General features: G+C 45.2%; 1 protein-coding gene across 3 annotated transcripts in view; it reads right to left on the bottom strand.

The window, feature by feature from the left end:
• The window catches only part of dync1h1 (dynein, cytoplasmic 1, heavy chain 1), an 81,447-nt gene that overhangs the window by 26,093 nt on the left and 34,358 nt on the right, over positions 1–20,996 (bottom strand). For all 3 annotated transcript variants that reach the window (XM_073926994.1, XM_073926993.1, NM_001042745.1), the window contains 20 exon segments: positions 20,700–20,912; positions 18,271–18,509; positions 17,866–18,022; positions 17,552–17,779; positions 16,951–17,181; positions 15,304–15,444; positions 14,972–15,205; positions 14,253–14,459; positions 13,725–13,846; positions 13,374–13,539; positions 12,800–12,963; positions 12,323–12,452; positions 10,909–11,042; positions 10,704–10,818; positions 10,322–10,483; positions 10,037–10,251; positions 9,661–9,865; positions 9,388–9,561; positions 301–420; positions 101–221 (listed from right to left, as the gene is read on the bottom strand). In XM_073926994.1, coding sequence (XP_073783095.1) covers positions 101–221; positions 301–420; positions 9,388–9,561; positions 9,661–9,865; positions 10,037–10,251; positions 10,322–10,483; positions 10,704–10,818; positions 10,909–11,042; positions 12,323–12,452; positions 12,800–12,963; positions 13,374–13,539; positions 13,725–13,846; positions 14,253–14,459; positions 14,972–15,205; positions 15,304–15,444; positions 16,951–17,181; positions 17,552–17,779; positions 17,866–18,022; positions 18,271–18,509; positions 20,700–20,912 — 3,478 coding nt within the window.

Here is a 20,996-nt window from a genome sequence, read left to right on the forward strand (position 1 = left end):
ATCAGGTCAGAAACTCCCCGTGTGTGTGTGTGTGTGTGTGTGATAATCAGGTCAGAAACTCCCCGTGTGTGTGAGATCATCAGGTCTGAGTTCCTCCTACCGTTCTGGGCCTCGATGACGGCCGGCTCCACCTGATCCAGATCCTGCTTCACCCGCAGCTGCTTGTCTTTAATCACTTCCTGCTGCTTGTAAACCGCTTCCTGTATCTCCTGGCTCATGACCTGTAGACCAGACGGCGGTTAGCATTGCTCGCGCAGATGAAGTGTAGTGTAGCCTAGCCTAGCGTATCGTAGCACTTGCCTTCTTCTTCTCGGCCTCCTGCTGGTCCTTCACCATCTTCTTCAGCTTGTCGTTGGCGGCGGCGTTCTTCACCTCCAGCTCCTGACTCTTGATGCGCAGGTCACGCCGCAGCTCCTCCACCTGCAGCACACACACACCGGCATGAGTGTGTGTGAGAGTGTGTGTATGTGTGCGCGTGTCTGCATGCATGATGGTGTGTGTTATAGTGTCTGAATGACTTAATGACAATAATTTTATAAGACACAACACTTTACTTGGATATCCGGATATTCATATGGTGGCAAAGACTGCAACAACCAGACGGTAATGACGAGACGTTAATAACCAGACGGTAATGACGAGACGTTAATAACCAGACGGTAATGACGAGACGTTAATAACCAGACGATAATGACGGGACGTTAATAACCAGACGATAATGACGAGACGTTAATAACCAGACGGTAATGACGAGACGTTAATAACCAGACGATAATGACGAGACACTAATAACCAGACGATAATGACGAGACGTTAATAACCAGACGATAATGACGAGACGTTAATAACCAGACGGTAATGACGAGACGTTAATAACCAGACGATAATGACGAGACGTTAATAACCAGACGATAATGACGAGACGTTAATAACCAGACGATAATGACGAGACGTTAATAACCAGACGATAATGACGAGACGTTAATAACCAGACGATAATGACAAGACGTTAATAACCAGACGGTAATGACGGGACGTTAATAACCAGACAGTAATGACGAGACGTTAATAACCAGATGATAATGACGAGACGTTAATAACCAGACGGTAATGACGAGACGTTAATAACCAGACAGTAATGACGAGACGTTAATAACCAGGCGATAATGACGGGACGTTAATAACCAGACGGTAATGACGAGACGTTAATAACCAGGCGATAATGACGGGACGTTAATAACCAGACGATAATGACAGAACGTTAATAACCAGACGATAATGACAAGACGTTAATAACCAGACGAAAATGACGAGACGTTAATAACCAGACGATAATGACAGGACGTTAATAACCAGACGATAATGACAAGACGTTAATAACCAGACGATAATGACGAGACATTAATAACCAGACGATAATGACGAGACGTTAATAACCAGACGATAATGACGAGACATTAATAACCAGACGATAATGACGAGACCATAATAACCAGACGGTAATGACGGGACGTTAATAACCAGACGATAATGACGAGACGTTAATAACCAGACGATAATGACGAGACGTTAATAACCAGACGATAATGACGAGACGTTAATAACCAGACGATAATGACGAGACATTAATAACCAGACGATAATGACGAGACCCTAATAACCAGACGGTAATGACGGGACGTTAATAACCAGACGGTAATGACGAGACGTTAATAACCAGGCGATAATGACGGGACGTTAATAACCAGACGATAATGACGAGACGTTAATAACCAGACGATAATGACAGGACGTTAATAACCAGACGATAATGACGAGACGTTAATAACCAGACGATAATGACGAGACGTTAATAACCAGACGATAATGACAGCACGTTAATAACCAGACGATAATGACAAGACGTTAATAACCAGATGATAATGACGAGACGTTAATAACCAGACGATAATGACGAGACGTTAATAACCAGACGATAATGACGAGACGTTAATAACCAGACGATAATGACGAGACGTTAATAACCAGACGGTAATGACGGGACATTAATAACCAGACAATAATGACGAGACGTTAATAACCAGACGGTAATGACCAGACAATAATAATCAGGCGATAATGACGGGACGTTAATAACCAGACGATAATGACAAGACGTTAATAACCAGACGAAAATGACGAGACGTTAATAACCAGACGATAATGACAGGACGTTAATAACCAGACGATAATGACAAGACGTTAATAACCAGACGATAATGACGAGACATTAATAACCAGACGATAATGACGAGACGTTAATAACCAGACGATAATGACGAGACATTAATAACCAGACGATAATGACGAGACCATAATAACCAGACGGTAATGACGGGACGTTAATAACCAGACGATAATGACGAGACGTTAATAACCAGACGATAATGACGAGACGTTAATAACCAGACGATAATGACGAGACGTTAATAACCAGACGATAATGACGAGACGTTAATAACCAGACGATAATGACGAGACATTAATAACCAGACGATAATGACGAGACCCTAATAACCAGACGGTAATGACGGGACGTTAATAACCAGACGGTAATGACGAGACGTTAATAACCAGGCGATAATGACGGGACGTTAATAACCAGACGATAATGACGAGACGTTAATAACCAGACGATAATGACAGGACGTTAATAACCAGACGATAATGACGAGACGTTAATAACCAGACGATAATGACGAGACGTTAATAACCAGACGATAATGACAGCACGTTAATAACCAGACGATAATGACAAGACGTTAATAACCAGATGATAATGACGAGACGTTAATAACCAGACGATAATGACGAGACGTTAATAACCAGACGATAATGACGAGACGTTAATAACCAGACGATAATGACGAGACGTTAATAACCAGACGGTAATGACGGGACATTAATAACCAGACAATAATGACGAGACGTTAATAACCAGACGGTAATGACCAGACAATAATAATCAGGCGATAATGACGGGACGTTAATAACCAGACAATAATGACGAGACGTTAATAACCAGACGGTAATGACAGGACGTTAATAACCAGACGGTAATGACGAGACGTTAATAACCAGACGGTAATGACGAGACGTTAATAACCAGACGATAATGACGGGACGTTAACAACCAGACAATAATGACGTGACGTTAATAGCCAGGCGATAATGACGGGACGTTAATAACCAGACGATAATGATGAGACGTTAATAACCAGACGATAATGACGAGACACTAATAACCAGACGGTAATGACGGGACGTTAATAACCAGACGGTAATGACGAGACGTTAATAACCAGGCGATAATGACGAGACGTTAATAACCAGACGATAATGACGAGACGTTAATAACCAGACGGTAATGACGGGACATTAATAACCAGACAATAATGACGAGACGTTAATAACCAGACGGTAATGACCAGACAATAATAATCAGGCGATAATGACGGGACGTTAATAACCAGACAATAATGACGAGACGTTAATAACCAGACGGTAATGACGGGACGTTAATAACCAGACGGTAATGACGAGACGTTAATAACCAGACTGTAATGACGAGACGTTAATAACCAGACGATAATGACGGGACGTTAACAACCAGACAATAATGACGTGACGTTAATAACCAGACTATAATGACGAGACACTAATAACCAGACGGTAATGACGAGACGTTAATAACCAGACTGTAATGACGAGACGTTAATAACCAGACGATAATGACGGGACGTTAACAACCAGACAATAATGACGTGACGTTAATAACCAGACGATAATGACGAGACACTAATAACCAGACGGTAATGACGGGACGTTAATAACCAGACGGTAATGACGAGACGTTAATAACCAGGCGATAATGACGAGACGTTAATAACCAGACGATAATGACGAGACGTTAATAACCAGACGGTAATGACGGGACATTAATAACCAGACAATAATGACGAGACGTTAATAACCAGACGGTAATGACGGGACGTTAATAACCAGACGGTAATGACGAGACGTTAATAACCAGACGGTAATGACGAGACGTTAATAACCAGACGATAATGACGGGACGTTAACAACCAGACAATAGTGACGTGACGTTAATAACCAGACGATAATGACGAGACGTTAATAACCAGGCGATAATGACGGGACGTTAACAACCAGACAATAGTGACGTGACGTTAATAACCAGACGATAATGACGAGACGTTTATAACCAGACGGTAATGACGAGACGTTAATAACCAGACGATAATGACGGGACGTTAATAACCAAACAATAATGACGAGACGTTAATAACCAGACGGTAATGACCAGACAATAATAATCAGGCAATAATGACGGGACGTTAATAACCAGACAATAATGACGAGACGTTAATAACCAGACGGTAATGACGGGACGTTAATAACCAGACGGTAATGACGAGACGTTAATAACCAGACGGTAATGACGAGACGTTAATAACCAGACGATAATGACGAGACGTTAATAACCAGACGATAATGACGAGACGTTAATAACCAGACGATAATGACGAGACGTTAATAACCAGACGGTAATGACGGGACATTAATAACCAGACAATAATGACGAGACGTTAATAACCAGACGGTAATGACCAGACAATAATAATCAGGCGATAATGACGGGACGTTAATAACCAGACGATAATGACAAGACGTTAATAACCAGACGAAAATGACGAGACGTTAATAACCAGACGATAATGACAGGACGTTAATAACCAGACGATAATGACAAGACGTTAATAACCAGACGATAATGACGAGACATTAATAACCAGACGATAATGACGAGACGTTAATAACCAGACGATAATGACGAGACATTAATAACCAGACGATAATGACGAGACCATAATAACCAGACGGTAATGACGGGACGTTAATAACCAGACGATAATGACGAGACGTTAATAACCAGACGATAATGACGAGACGTTAATAACCAGACGATAATGACGAGACGTTAATAACCAGACGATAATGACGAGACATTAATAACCAGACGATAATGACGAGACCCTAATAACCAGACGGTAATGACGGGACGTTAATAACCAGACGGTAATGACGAGACGTTAATAACCAGGCGATAATGACGGGACGTTAATAACCAGACGATAATGACGAGACGTTAATAACCAGACGATAATGACAGGACGTTAATAACCAGACGATAATGACGAGACGTTAATAACCAGACGATAATGACGAGACGTTAATAACCAGACGATAATGACAGCACGTTAATAACCAGACGATAATGACAAGACGTTAATAACCAGATGATAATGACGAGACGTTAATAACCAGACGATAATGACGAGACGTTAATAACCAGACGATAATGACGAGACGTTAATAACCAGACTATAATGACGAGACGTTAATAACCAGACGGTAATGACGGGACATTAATAACCAGACAATAATGACGAGACGTTAATAACCAGACGGTAATGACCAGACAATAATAATCAGGCGATAATGACGGGACGTTAATAACCAGACAATAATGACGAGACGTTAATAACCAGACGGTAATGACAGGACGTTAATAACCAGACGGTAATGACGAGACGTTAATAACCAGACGGTAATGACGAGACGTTAATAACCAGACGATAATGACGGGACGTTAACAACCAGACAATAATGACGTGACGTTAATAGCCAGGCGATAATGACGGGACGTTAATAACCAGACGATAATGATGAGACGTTAATAACCAGACGATAATGACGAGACACTAATAACCAGACGGTAATGACGGGACGTTAATAACCAGACGGTAATGACGAGACGTTAATAACCAGGCGATAATGACGAGACGTTAATAACCAGACGATAATGACGAGACGTTAATAACCAGACGGTAATGACGGGACATTAATAACCAGACAATAATGACGAGACGTTAATAACCAGACGGTAATGACCAGACAATAATAATCAGGCGATAATGACGGGACGTTAATAACCAGACAATAATGACGAGACGTTAATAACCAGACGGTAATGACGGGACGTTAATAACCAGACGGTAATGACGAGACGTTAATAACCAGACTGTAATGACGAGACGTTAATAACCAGACGATAATGACGGGACGTTAACAACCAGACAATAATGACGTGACGTTAATAACCAGACGATAATGACGAGACACTAATAACCAGACGGTAATGACGAGACGTTAATAACCAGACTGTAATGACGAGACGTTAATAACCAGACGATAATGACGGGACGTTAACAACCAGACAATAGTGACGTGACGTTAATAACCAGACGATAATGACGAGATTTTAATAACCAGGCGATAATGACGGGACGTTAACAACCAGACAATAGTGACGTGACGTTAATAACCAGACGATAATGACGAGACGTTTATAACCAGACGGTAATGACGAGACGTTAATAACCAGACGATAATGACGGGACGTTAATAACCAAACAATAATGACGAGACGTTAATAACCAGACGGTAATGACCAGACAATAATAATCAGGCAATAATGACGGGACGTTAATAACCAGACAATAATGACGAGACGTTAATAACCAGACGGTAATGACGGGACGTTAATAACCAGACGGTAATGACGAGACGTTAATAACCAGACGGTAATGACGAGACGTTAATAACCAGACGATAATGACGGGACGTTAACAACCAGACAATAATGACGTGACGTTAATAGCCAGGCGATAATGACGGGACGTTAATAACCAGACGATAATGATGAGACGTTAATAACCAGACGATAATGACGAGACACTAATAACCAGACGGTAATGACGGGACGTTAATAACCAGACGGTAATGACGAGACGTTAATAACCAGGCGATAATGACGAGACGTTAATAACCAGACGATAATGACGAGACGTTAATAACCAGACGGTAATGACGGGACATTAATAACCAGACAATAATGACGAGACGTTAATAACCAGACGGTAATGACCAGACAATAATAATCAGGCGATAATGACGGGACGTTAATAACCAGACAATAATGACGAGACGTTAATAACCAGACGGTAATGACGGGACGTTAATAACCAGACGGTAATGACGAGACGTTAATAACCAGACGGTAATGACGAGACGTTAATAACCAGACGATAATGACGGGACGTTAACAACCAAACAATAATGACGTGACGTTAATAGCCAGGCGATAATGACGGGACGTTAATAACCAGACGATAATGATGAGACCTTAATAACCAGACGATAATGACGAGACGCTAATAACCAGACGGTAATGACGGGACGTTTATAACCAGACGGTAATGACGAGACGTTAATAACCAGGCGATAATGACGGGACGTTAAAAACCATACAATAGTGACGTGACGTTAATAACCAGACGATAATGACGTGACGTTAATAACCAGATGATAATGATGAGACGTTAATAACCAGACAATAATGACTAGACGTTAATAACCAGGCGATAATGACGGGACGTTAACAACCAGACAATAGTGACGTGACGTTAATAACCAGACGATAATGACGAGACGTTAATAACCAGGCGATAATGACGGGACGTTAACAACCAGACAATAGTGACGTGACGTTAATAACCAGACGTTAATAACCAGACGGTAATGACGAGACGTTAATAACCAGACGATGATGATGGGACGTTAATAACCAGACAATAATGACGAGACGTTAATAACCAGACGATAATGACAAGACATTAATAACCAGATGGTAATGACGAGATGTTAATAACCAGACGATAATGACGGGACGTTAATAACCAGACAATAATGACGAGACGTTAATAACCAGACGATAATGACGGGACATTAACAACCAGACAATAATGACGAGACGTTAATAACCAGACGATAATGACAGGACGTTAATAACCAGACGATAATGACGAGACGTTAATAACCAGACGATAATGACGGGACGTTAATAACCAGACAATAATGACGGGACGTTAATAACCAGACAATAATGATGGGACGTTAATAACCAGACAATAATGACGAGACGTTAATAACCAGACGATAATGATGAGACTTTAATAACCAGACGATAATGACGAGACGTTAATAACCAGACGATAATGACGAGACACTAATAACCAGACGATAATGACGAGACGTTAATAACCAGACAATAATGACGAGACGTTAATAACCAGACAATAATGACGAGACGTTAATAACCAGACAATAATGACGAGACGTTAATAACCAGACGGTAATGATGAGACTTTAATAACCAGACGATAATGACGAGACGTTAATAACCAGACGATAATGACGAGACACTAATAACCAGACGATAATGACGAGACGTTAATAACCAGACAATAATGACGAGACGTTAATAACCAGACAATAATGACGAGACGTTAATAACCAGACGGTAATGATGAGACTTTAATAACCAGACGATAATGACGGGACGTTAATAACCAGACGATAATGACGAGACGTTAATAACCAGACGATAATGACGGGACATTAACAACCAGACAATAATGACGAGACGTTAATAACCAGACGATAATGACAGGACGTTAATAACCAGACGATAATGACGAGACGTTAATAACCAGACGATAATGACGGGACGTTAATAACCAGACAATAATGACGGGACGTTAATAACCAGACAATAATGACGGGACATTAATAACCAGACAATAATGACGAGACGTTAATAACCAGACGATAATGACGAGACACTAATAACCAGACGATAATGACAGGACGTTAACAACCAGACGATAATGACGAGACGTTAATAACCAGACGATAATGACAAGACATTAATAACCAGATGGTAATGACGAGATGTTAATAACCAGACGATAATGACGGGACGTTAATAACCAGACAATAATGACGAGACGTTAATAACCAGACGATAATGACGGGACATTAACAACCAGACAATAATGACGAGACGTTAATAACCAGACGATAATGACAGGACGTTAATAACCAGACGATAATGACGAGACGTTAATAACCAGACGATAATGACGAGACGTTAATAACCAGACGATAATGACGAGACGTTAATAATCAGACGGTAATGACGAGACGTTAACAACCAGACGATAATGACGAGACGTTAATAATCAGACGGTAATGACGAGACGTTAATAATCAGATGGTAATGATGAGTTGTTAATAACGTGACGATAATGACGAGACGTTAATAACATGACGGTAATGGTAAATCGTAATAATCAGACAGTAAACAAAACTGTAGCTAAAAAATATTGTGTGTGTGTGTGTGTGTTTGTGTGCGCAGCTTACCTGGTCGACGGTCTCCTTGATCTTGCGCAGCCCCACGTTCAGGTGCATCTGCTGCTCCTCCAGCTCGCTGCGCTTCTCGTTGAACAGGTTGGCGTAGTGGTTGATGAAGTCCAGGTAATGGCGCGGGGTGATGGCCATGGTGCGGCCGCCACGCTTCGCCAGACGGTTGTTAGCCTGACACACACACACACACAGAAGTGCTCATATCAATATTGCACATGTTGATCATCACCATATATTGAGTTACTGATTGTGTGTGTGTGTGTGTCTGACCTGGTGCAGCGTCTGATGCACGAACACGCAGCCGTTGACGATGGCCTCTCGGTGTGTGGGCGGCTGCGGCAGCTTGTCGTATACGATGGGCATGTAATCCGGGACCTTATAGTTGGGCTTCTCCAGGTCCATCTTACTGGTAAACTCTTTACCCACCTGGTACAGCGCTTCAGTCGACCAGTCGCCAAACCAGTTCAGCACACACCTAAACACACACACACACACACACACACACACACACACAGTTAGACTGCAGGATGAAATACTTTAGCTGAACATGATCGATTCTTCCCTCTTATACAGGAGAGTGTGTGTGTGTGTGTGTGTGTGTGTGAGTGTGCGTGCATGCGTGTGTGTGAGAGCAAGTGTGTGAGACCTGTTGAAGAGTGCGGGGGACGTGGCGGCGCGGTCCTTCAGGCCCTCAGAGGACGGGTTCATGGTGAACACCACGTGCAGGTTGCGGATCACCTGGCTGGTGAACCACTTGTAGAGCTCCTCGTGTGTGTCCAGCATCAGGCCCTCCTTCTGCGCGCCCTCCTTACACTGCGTCATCAGCGTGGCGTACTCGTCACCCTCGAACAGCCCGGGCACCTGCGGGCACACACACAGCGTTAGCACAGCAGCAGCGCAGGCTAGCAGTGAAAAGACGATGCGCACACACCTCTCCGTTAGCCAGCAGTGTGTTCATGCGCTCCAGGAAGCCGGAGTCCAGCACGTTCGACTCGTCCATGATGAAGGCGATCTTCTCGTTCTTACAGCCGGAGCGACGCAGCACCGTACGCAGGTCTTCGTCAAAGTCCTCGCCAGTGTACTTCCTGTGCACCTGTGTGGGAAACACCAGCGTTACTAGGCTAACGCAGCCGGAGCGAGCGGTCTAGGCATTATAACTGATGGATCAGTTCTCAGGTGCTGACTGTAACTCTCTCTGGAGCAGACGGAGCGCTCTAGGCTTGTGTTTAAGTCTATGTTGAAGATGTGATCAGATGTGTTGTCTTGTGTGGTGTACGGCTACATGAAATCAGCAGTTAATGTTTTGTTTTAACCTTGATCTGATAGACGCTCAGTCCGTTCATCCAGGCCACGAAGCGAGAGAGTGTGGTTTTACCGGCACCGCTGACACCGATCAGCAGCAGATGACCCTGCGGCTGCCGGAAGATTCTGCAGGAAGAGGAGCAGTTAATGACCATCATCAGGGGACAACCAGCCAGCGTGTGCGTGTGTGCGTGTGTGTGTTCGGTCTCCTTGTACCTGTCGATCCTCAGCACATGATCCAGCACCTCATTGAACAGGACAAGTGGGACATCCAGCTCCTCCTCATAGAACACCTTAAGACGGGCCTTCACATAGTCCCGCAGCTCCTCCTGCTCCACGGGGACGTAATCCTGCAGGACAGAGCAGAGCGTCACGCAAGGCTCACTAAATACTCACCACTGCCATCTCATCACTACTGTCTCGTCATTACCGTCTGGATATTAACGTCTCGTCATTACCGTCTGGATATTAACGTCTCGTCATTACCGTCTGGAAATTAACGTCTCATCATTACCGTCTGGATATTAACGTCTCGTCATTACCGTCTGGATATTAACATCTCGTCATTACCGTCTGGTTATTACAGTCTCGTCCTTACCGTCTGGATATTAACGTCTCGTCATTATCGTCTGGATATTAACATCTCGTCATTACCATCTGGATATTAACGTCTCGTCATTATTGTCTGGATATTAACATCTCGTCATTACCGTCTGGTTATTACAGTCTCGTCCTTACCGTCTGGATATTAACGTCTCGTCATTATCGTCTGGATATTAACGTCTCGTCATTATTGTCTGGATATTAACATCTCGTCATTACCGTCTGGTTATTACAGTCTCGTCCTTACCGTCTGGATATTAACGTCTCGTCATTATCGTCTGGTTATTAACGTCTCGTCATTACCATCTGGATATTAACGTCTCGTCATTACCGTCTGGTTATTAACGTCTCGTCATTACCGTCTGGCTATTAACGTCTCATCATTACCGTTCGTTTATTACAGTCTCGTCCTTACCGTTTGGATATTAACGTCTCGTCCTTACCGTTTGGATATTAACGTCTCGTCATTACCGTCTGGTTTTTACAGTCTCGTCCTTACCGTCTGGAAATTAACGTCTCGTCATTACCGTCTGGATATTAACGTCTCGTCATTACCGTCTGGTTATTAACGTCTCGTCATTACCGTCTGGCTATTAACGTCTTGTCATTACCGTCTAGTTATTAATGTCTGGTCATTACCGTCTAGTTATTAACGTCTGGTCATTACCGTCTAGTTATTAACGTCTGGTCATTACCGTCAGGTCACTACAGTCTTGTTTTTCACATCTCATTATTAATATCTAGTCATTAATGACTTGTTTATAACCAGATGATAATGAGATGGCAAAAATGAGACGACAAACGCCGAGATGTTAATAACCAGATTATGATAACATCTTGTTGTTGATGTCTGTTTTTACCAATTGCACCATTAACGCCTTATTAACACCTTATCTAGTTGTTAATGAGTTATCGTCACTTCAGTTTCGACCCTACAGTCTTGTCATTACCGCTTGATCATTACAGACGTCTCATCATTACCGCCTGGTCATTCAATCATCATCAGTGTCTGGTCATCATGGCTCACCTTGGACAGCCAGTTGCTGTAGAGGATGGGTCTGTTCAGGGCCTTCTCGCGGTCAATGTTGGGGAAATGTTTGAGGGCCACCATGTCGATGTTCTCGTCTGTCCAGCGTCTCTCCTCGTCCTCCACCAGTCTGCAGAGTACAACATTTATTTTATACTGGGAATGATCAATCTGATCTGACAGAGCTGATCTGCTTTGAGTTAAGAGTCTGATGTAGGGGATCATTCCCTACACAGAGTTTCTCTTTCAGGCTGATCTGCATTTTCTCTAAGTTTAATTGTTTTTCTCTCTATTCTCATGTACACAACTGTGGCTCAAAGAGAATGTGTGTGTGTGTGTGTGTGTGTGTGTGTGTGTGTGTGTGTGTGTATTCAGAACTCTGACAGCTCTCTGATGAAAGTGTAGCACTGAGAAGAATTAAAGAAGGAACTATAGAGTAATTGTAGCTTTGGTTCTGGGGTTGTGAGGTCTTCTCACCGGTCCTGGAAGAGCCGCAGTGCCTCGTGAGCCCAGATGCGGATCAGGCCCTCCACCGGCAGCGTCTCCAGGGGCCGAAGGGCCTCAAAGATCCCTCTGACCCAGCGGGTCATCTCTCTGGGGGAGTAGATGTAGTGCGGCTGTGTGTCCTGGGTGAAGCGCTCCTGTTCAGAAGACACACAATATCACACTGATCATATCGCATCACGACTCGAGTCGAAGCTCAAGCATTCAGAGACTGAAGAGGCAGTCCCTCACGACACTGGAGTAACCTGCAATATTTACTGCAGTATATTATCATCATATCAATGAAACGTCCCCAGAAGGACTGATCTAGGACAGCTCTATTTAAAGATCCTCTGTGGAGCCCGATAATCAAGTGAAATAACACTGTACAGTCTTCATTATAAAAATAAATAAATACACCTAATCTAGGTATTTGGACCTATGGTCTATGTATTTTGGTGCAGTGTGAGCGGCGGCTCCTGCGCATCTGTAACCCGCTGTGACTCCGCACTGCAGACCCTGTGCTGTGCTCATAGCAGACTCTGTGTTCAGCTCTGTGTCTGCGCACCTGAGACATGGTGTAGAACTCCACCATGGCGGCGGTGAGCGGCTCGGCGAAGGTGCGCAGTGACGGGATGAGCCTCAGCATCGCCCTGTTGAAGGTGCCGTAGATCTGTGTGAGCGACGCCGGCCCGGGATAATCCACATACACCACCGGCACATGCCGCAGAAACCTACACACACACACACACACACACACACACACACGCAGGAGGAACACACACAGATGAGCAGACTGCAACCATTTCCTCAATCTGAAATATTCTGACTTGACTTCTCCTCATCTAGATTAAGCTGCTTTACACAGTCGACATTGTGTGTGTGTGTGTGTGTGTGTGTGTGTCTATCAGTGCTGCACCTGTATGACAGTGGCTTGCGGCCCGGGTCTGTAGGGGGGTTGCAGGCCCCCACGAACTGTATCCGCTCCAGCTTCACCCACGTCTGGTCTGAGGTGCGGTAGAAGCCGCCGTGTTCCACCATCTGCAGGAGGAACACACAGGTTACACCTCACACACACACACACAGCAGGGACGGTTCACAGCGTCTCCTGCGCAGCTGAAGAACTCATCCACCCTCATCACTCGCTCTCATGTGTGTCCGTCTGTTTTTAATGTTGGTCACATGATCTCCTGCTGCATCTCAGACTGAACACACGTGTGCCTGCAGCAGCGCCAGAACACACACACACATTCAGCAGCCTGAGGCTAATCTGAGGCTAAAGAGGAAGGAGACATTAATGGAGAACACTACTGAACTGACGTCTGCTCTCCTGCTGTGACAGAGTTACACATCATCTATTAAAATAGTGTGTGTATTAGCAACATCAACACACTCCACCCCTAACACACACACACACACACACACACACACACACACACACACACACCTGTCTGATGAAGGAGATGACGCGCTGTGTGCCGTATTTGTCCATGTCCGGCAGGTTGATCTCATCACAGAACAGCACCAGCCACTTGCCCAGCTGCACCGGCGCCAGAACCACCCCGTTAGGAGTCCTGCGGTACTCACAGTAATGATCGAACGTCTTCAGCAGCAGCTCTGGGGTCGTGGCGCTGGAGAAGTTCAGGCCCACCACCTGCGCACAACACACACACACACACACACACACACACACACACACACACACACACAATGAGGGATTCATTCATCACTCTTACTCTGTCCATCTAATAGGAGTGTGAATCTACACTGGTTCGGTTCAGATGATCACGCCATTGATTGGGTTCAGCTGGATATGTCGGTGCATTGACGATGCTTTCCGTACAGAATTAGAGTTCTTCTTCACAACACAATGTTTTTATTAAAGTCTCTAATATGTGAATAATTATAGAGGATTTGTAACGCGGTGTTGTCCTCTGATTCAGCAGTCAGAGATATGCACTGCATCTTTAATCTGAGCTGCTGAGAGTAAACGCTTTCTGACCGTCTCCAACAGCAGCACAGAGGACAGCAGGAGCGTGTACAGCAAATACACTCATGTCAGTATGATCCCGCTGGCTTTTTGAGCTCCACTAAACGGAGACTTGATTTATCCCTGAGCTCCAGCAGTGTCTGCCAGAAGCCTGTCTCCCCGTGGTGTGCGCTCACCTCCATGTCGGGCAGGGCTCGGAGTGCGCTGAACAGGGTCATGGTCTTTCCAGAGCCCGGCGGGCCGCAGAGCACCAGCGGTTTGTGCTCCGCCAGCCACGTGTACAGCAGAGCCTCGTGCCGCACCGTATCCAGAGTCGGCACCACCACATCAGGGGACGCCACCTTATGGGTCTCCACCTCGATCTGGGGCACCTTACCCTGCCAGGACTGCCACTCGCCCGTGATGGACACCTGCACAGGAGACACACACACACACACACAGTACAGCAGATTACATCACACACACACACAGGGTTTTTTTGAGCAGAAGTGTGTGTGTGCGTCCGCACCTCGTAGTCGATGATGGGCACGTTGGGTGCAGACGGCAGAGAAACCGTGGTGATTCTGCGGATGTACTCTCCCAGCTCTGCTCTCATCTTCAGCCGGCTGTCTCCAGAAAACGACCACAGCACGGCGTAGATCAGATATTTCTGCAGGAGGAGGTCAGTGTCAGCATGTACTCATCATGTCCTCACACATGAGATCAGTCAAACATGAACAGCTGTGTTTACACTGGTTCTGTGTGATTTAGAGTCACTCCAGTTTGCCAGGACTCACTCAGGTTTGCTCTGAATGATTCAGATTGACTCTGGTTCAAGTGCTTTAGTGACTCCAGTTCATTTAGGGGGATTCAGAATGATGCAGATTTGCTTTCTGTAATTCAGAGCGAGTCTGAATCGCTTGACTGATTTATTCAAATTGTTTCATAGTGACTCCAATTAATTCAGAGCGATTCAGATGGAGTCAGAGTGATTCAGAATGTCTTCAGTTTTCTACAAGGGACTCAGGTTAACTCAGGTTTGCTCAAGAGTGATTCAGCCTGGTCTGCTCCAAATGATTCAGATCAATTAAGTGTGGATTAGATTTGTCAAAAGTGATTCAGAGTGAGTTTGGTTCATTTGAAAGATTTCACACCGACTCAGGTTTGCTGAAGAGTGATTCAGAGTCAGTCTGGTTCATGCCAAATTATTCAGATTGACTGATTCCTTCAAAGTGTTTTATAATCACTCTGACTAATTCAGAGCGATTCAGAGTCACTCCGGTTTGCTCAAGAGCGATTCAGAACAGTTTGGGTATACTCTAAATGATTTCAATGAATTCAGGAAGTTCTTAGGTTTACCAAATGTAAGTGAGTCCACTTTGAAAGATTCAGAATGACTCTAGAATCTATTTTTGCTTTAAAGGATTCACATTAACGAATCCATCCAAGTGTTTGTTAGTGGGTCCAACCTATTTAAAGTGATTCAGAGTGACTCCGGTTTACCCAGAGTGATTCAGAGTGACTGCGGTTTACCCAGAATGATTCAGAGTGACTGCGGTTTACCCAGAATGATTCAGAGTGACTCCGGTTTACCCAGAATGATTCAGAGTGACTCCGGTTTACCCAGAATGATTCAGAGTGACTCCGGTTTAGCCAGAGTGATGCAGATAAATTAGGAGCGTTTTATGCTTGCTAGATATTATTCAGAGTGAGTCTGGTCCACTTTCTATTTAGATTTGCTCAAGAGTAATTCAGAGTCAGTCTGATCTATTTCAAATTATTCAGATTGAATGATTCATTTAAAGTGTTTCATAGTCTGATTCATTTAGAGCTATTCAGAGAGATTCAGAATGACTACAGTTTGCTATACGTGATTCAGAGTGACTCAGATTTGCTCAAGAGTAATTCAGAGTGAGTCTGGTTTAATCCAAATCATTCAGATTCATTCAAAGAATCTTAGAGCAACTTCAATGTGTTCAAAGTGAATCAGATTTGGTCAGAGTGATTCGGAATGACTCCAGTTTGCTATGAGCGATTCAGAGTGACTCTGGTCCACTTGAGAGATGAGAGTGACTCCATTTTACTCAAGAGTCAGTCTGGTTCATTTCAAATGACTCCAATCCATTCAGAGTGACTGCGGTTCATATTGAGAAGTGTTCAGACACGCTGCACAGACCTGCATGTACTTCTCCAGCTGGTCGATGGGCATGGGGAAGTCGGGATGGTTGTTGTTGTACAGGGCGATGTTCCTGCAGGCCTGGTGCAGCATGGAGAAGAGCGAGCCCAGCGAGCGCAGCCGGGTGAAGTCCATGATGTGCTCCATCTTTGAGGCGTGCTCCAGAGCCTTGATCACCAGCCCGGTGGAGGTGAAATACGGCTGCAGGACGGCCGCGGCGTCCCTCTGGATCTGTGGAGGATCACACACACACACACACACACACACACACACACACACACACACACACACACACAAAGAGTTATAAACACATGCATTCACTAACACAGTTCAGCATATGTGTGTGTGTGTGTGTGTGTGTGTGTGTGTGTGTGTGTGTGTTGATGTGAGCCGTCTGCTGAACTGTACTGCTGTTTTATTTACAGCACTATTATTCCAGTTGACCATCTGCAGAACAATGAAGTCTCTAATGTGTCTCCTGGATCATCTGAACTCAATACTGCAGAATTATTGCTGCAACTATAGCAGATGCACACACACACACACACACACCGGTCTGGCTGCTGGTGTGTGTGTGGTCTACAGTGCTGGTGTGGTGTACCTGCAGCATGGGTGAAGCGTTCTCCTCTCCCTCGTCCTCTGTGGCCTTCCTCATTCGCTGGGCTTCGTCCTCTCCCTCGTCCAATGGGATGCTGCGCAGGCGCGCCAGGAAGTGGTTGAAGATCATGTCTGTGCTGAGCACGTCCTCACTGAACCACACCATCCCACAGCGCGACACGGTGGCCAGAGTGGCGTACTTCAGGTCCTGCACCTCGAACATGATGCGCACCTGACACACACACACACACACACCTTCAGTGTAATTTTCTTCTTCTTTATCATCGTTTGATTTCGAGTGTGAGCGGGTGAACTTACGTTCGGCGGCAGGCTGAGGCGCTCTCCGTTGGGCAGTGTCAGCAGCTTGTTGTCGTCCAGCACAGAGTTCAGATTCTCCACCCATTCAGGATCCACATCTCCATCAAAGATGATCCACTGCCGCTTCTGCAGCTCCCCGCGCACGTTATCAATGATCCTGAACACACACACACACACACACACACACACACACACACACACACACACACACACACACACTTAGCCAAGACTAACACAACTGGACATAAACACAACAACTAACAAACACTAGCTGAAAAACAGCATGAGAATGAGCTGCACATCACACACACACGCATGCGCACACACACACACACACACACACACACACACACACACACACACACACACACACACACGCACACACACACAGAGGGAGAGACTGACTTGCGCAGCACGTGTGTGAAGAGCCCGTCGGTCCACTCGCGTGTGTTGGGGTCCAGCGTGCCGTACAGGTGGTCTTTGCTGATGGCTTTGGGGTCGATGATGTGAGCGACCCCCTCCACCCCCTCCAGCCGCTCCAGAGCCTTCAGCAGAACCCTCCAGGCCAGGGTCTTCCCGCTGCCGGACGGACCCACCATCATGAGGCCGTGGTTGATCTGAGTGATCTGGTAGAGCTGCAGGACCTGCGGAGAGACGGAGGAGAGTTACTGCCATCGGCCCGCCGGTATCAGTCTACAGCCGGCTGAGGCAGAGCGACATGTCTCTCAGTCATCTGAGCTGCAGCAACAGCACATGCGCATGGATGCATCTGCTCTCCAGTGTTTCAGCAGTGTCTAGTGTCAGTCAGCGGTCTGCCTTCAGATATAGCTCCTGTACAGTGAGAGTGTGTGATATACTCAATATCTCCATCTGCATGCACACTGGCTGCTGACTATACTCGACGCTGCTGTATGAAGGCCTGCAGGGCACCACACACTCCACCAAAGAGCTCGCTGATCTCATATATGACAGAGTTCTGGCCACAGGTGAAGATTACACTGGAGCTGATTTTAATATTCATATATTCAGGGCTATTCAATTGGCGGGCTGAACCCGGCCCCTGAGGCAGTTTGTTCCGGCCCTCCAAACAGTGTGAAGAAAGACATCAAACATAAATGTAGTTCAGTCGGTAAACGGCTGCTATAGTTATGAAGTGACATGCGTCTGTTCAATACAGCACAAGGCTGCACAGGAGCGCGAGTCATGAGCGAGTGGTGCGGGCAGCTGAAAGCATGTCTGTAGAAACGGATATTCATACAATGCACTGATATCGTTAATAGGGATGCAATGATCAGCCGATCCACTATTAACTGCGCTTTAATTCATCACAGTTTATTAATCGTAAAGTCTTCTCTAAGCCGCATTGCTATTGAACTGAACTGAACGAAACCGCTGCAAAATGCCAAGTTGCCTGTGCGCTAGTTTTAAGTTTAAAGTACACCGAGGCTAATACACACGCACACCGGATTATCTGCAGCAGCCGTTCCCATATCACGTCTTTTCCGCTTGCAGGTTTGTTATTTGTAATGTAAGAATATATGACAATATGCGGGCGCCAGCGGAGCAATGTGCTCGCGGCTTTCTGGGAGCACACAGTAGAAAACATCTGACGGTGAGAGTTGTGCGTGACGTTCAGTGCAATGTAAACAAAAGATATGTTAGACGAGTTATTATTAAAATGATTGTGTGTGCATGAACACGGATGACAACAACAGGTAATCTAAATAGCTGCTTGCCTAATATAAAGCTTGAATTTACATTAGACATAATAACCGTGAAAGCATGATTATTCCTCAGACTATATAATTATACAACCAAAGTTTATAATTGCTGCATCCCTAAAGTCTGATTTATACTTCTGCGTCAAATGTCGCTGATGTGCACCTCTCAAAACATGTAACTACACGTTGCAACGACGCGTAGCGTAAGCTCTGTGATTGGTCGGCTTGGTAGCGCTGACGAGTCTGGGTGGGACCGAGAGCCGCGTGAGCCCAGTGGAGCGATTGTTTACAAGTGTGGAGTCCCGTGAAGGAGCTCCGGATGGAAAGCTTTGTTTTGTATTTACCTAATAGTTAAAGTTGTTGCACGTCCGCCGGTTCCTGCCTCAAAATGAGCGAGTTTGAGCCACTTGTACATCCAGGAAGTGTTCAGGAAAAGCAAAACAGCAGCGAAGAAACTCGACACAGAGGAACATTTACACCTCACTGCCCACTAGCAGTGTTAATGCAGACCGGCAGAGACAGCAGCAGAAGTATAAATGCACAGCTACACGCGTTGCCTGCGCCGTGGGTTACGCCGGTCACCTGACGCAGAAGTATAAACCAGGCTTAATTGTTTTGCAGCTCAAACATATGAAAGTGTCTGAATGTAGAAGAGGCCTGCTTCAGCCATGCACTGCTTCTGTTCTGCTCTGAAATACAGCATTTGAATATGTTTGTGAAAAATAAAGTCTATTGTACAGTGAGCTGATGTTATGTAGTTTCATAATACAATATATTCACATTCTAATGTAGAAAAAGCCAGCCTGGGTGTCTTAGGAGCAAAAATATACAGCATGTGGGCTCTTATATGCAGTTGTGTCATCACTCATATAGCAGGTCATATCTCTCCGGCAGTCATGCATTTGCTACAGATATCACACATGTATATTTCACAACGCAACCGCTAGCCATGTAGATAACTGCAACGTTTCAAATCGAGATTGCGATTCGCTTTCATTAATCGCACAGCTCTAGTGTGCAGGCTTGGAGAGTAAATGTGATGTGATCTGGCATGAAGCAGCAGTGCAGTGTGTGTGTGTGTGTGTGTGTGTGTGTGTGTGTGTGTTAGCTCACCTTCTCCACCCACATGCTGCCCACGTCGTCTCCGTCCCCGTAGGTCAGGTACATCTCGGCACACACCTTCTTCAGCTCTTCCCGCAGCGCCGTCATCTCCCCGCGCATGTACTGCACACCTGGGAACACGTCCGACAGCAGGCTGAATAGCAGAGGGATGTCCTCCGCCACCAGCTTCGGCACCATCGTCTCACACACACTCTGGATCAGGATCTGCACACGGACACAGGAGATTTATGAGCAGAGATGTGGACTACAGATCAGGGTTTCATTTAATGTGACTTCAGCTCCAGGGGC

Source organism: Danio rerio, chromosome 17 (genome assembly GCF_049306965.1).
Source record: "Danio rerio strain Tuebingen ecotype United States chromosome 17, GRCz12tu, whole genome shotgun sequence".
Classification (NCBI taxonomy): Eukaryota; Metazoa; Chordata; class Actinopteri; order Cypriniformes; family Danionidae; genus Danio; species Danio rerio.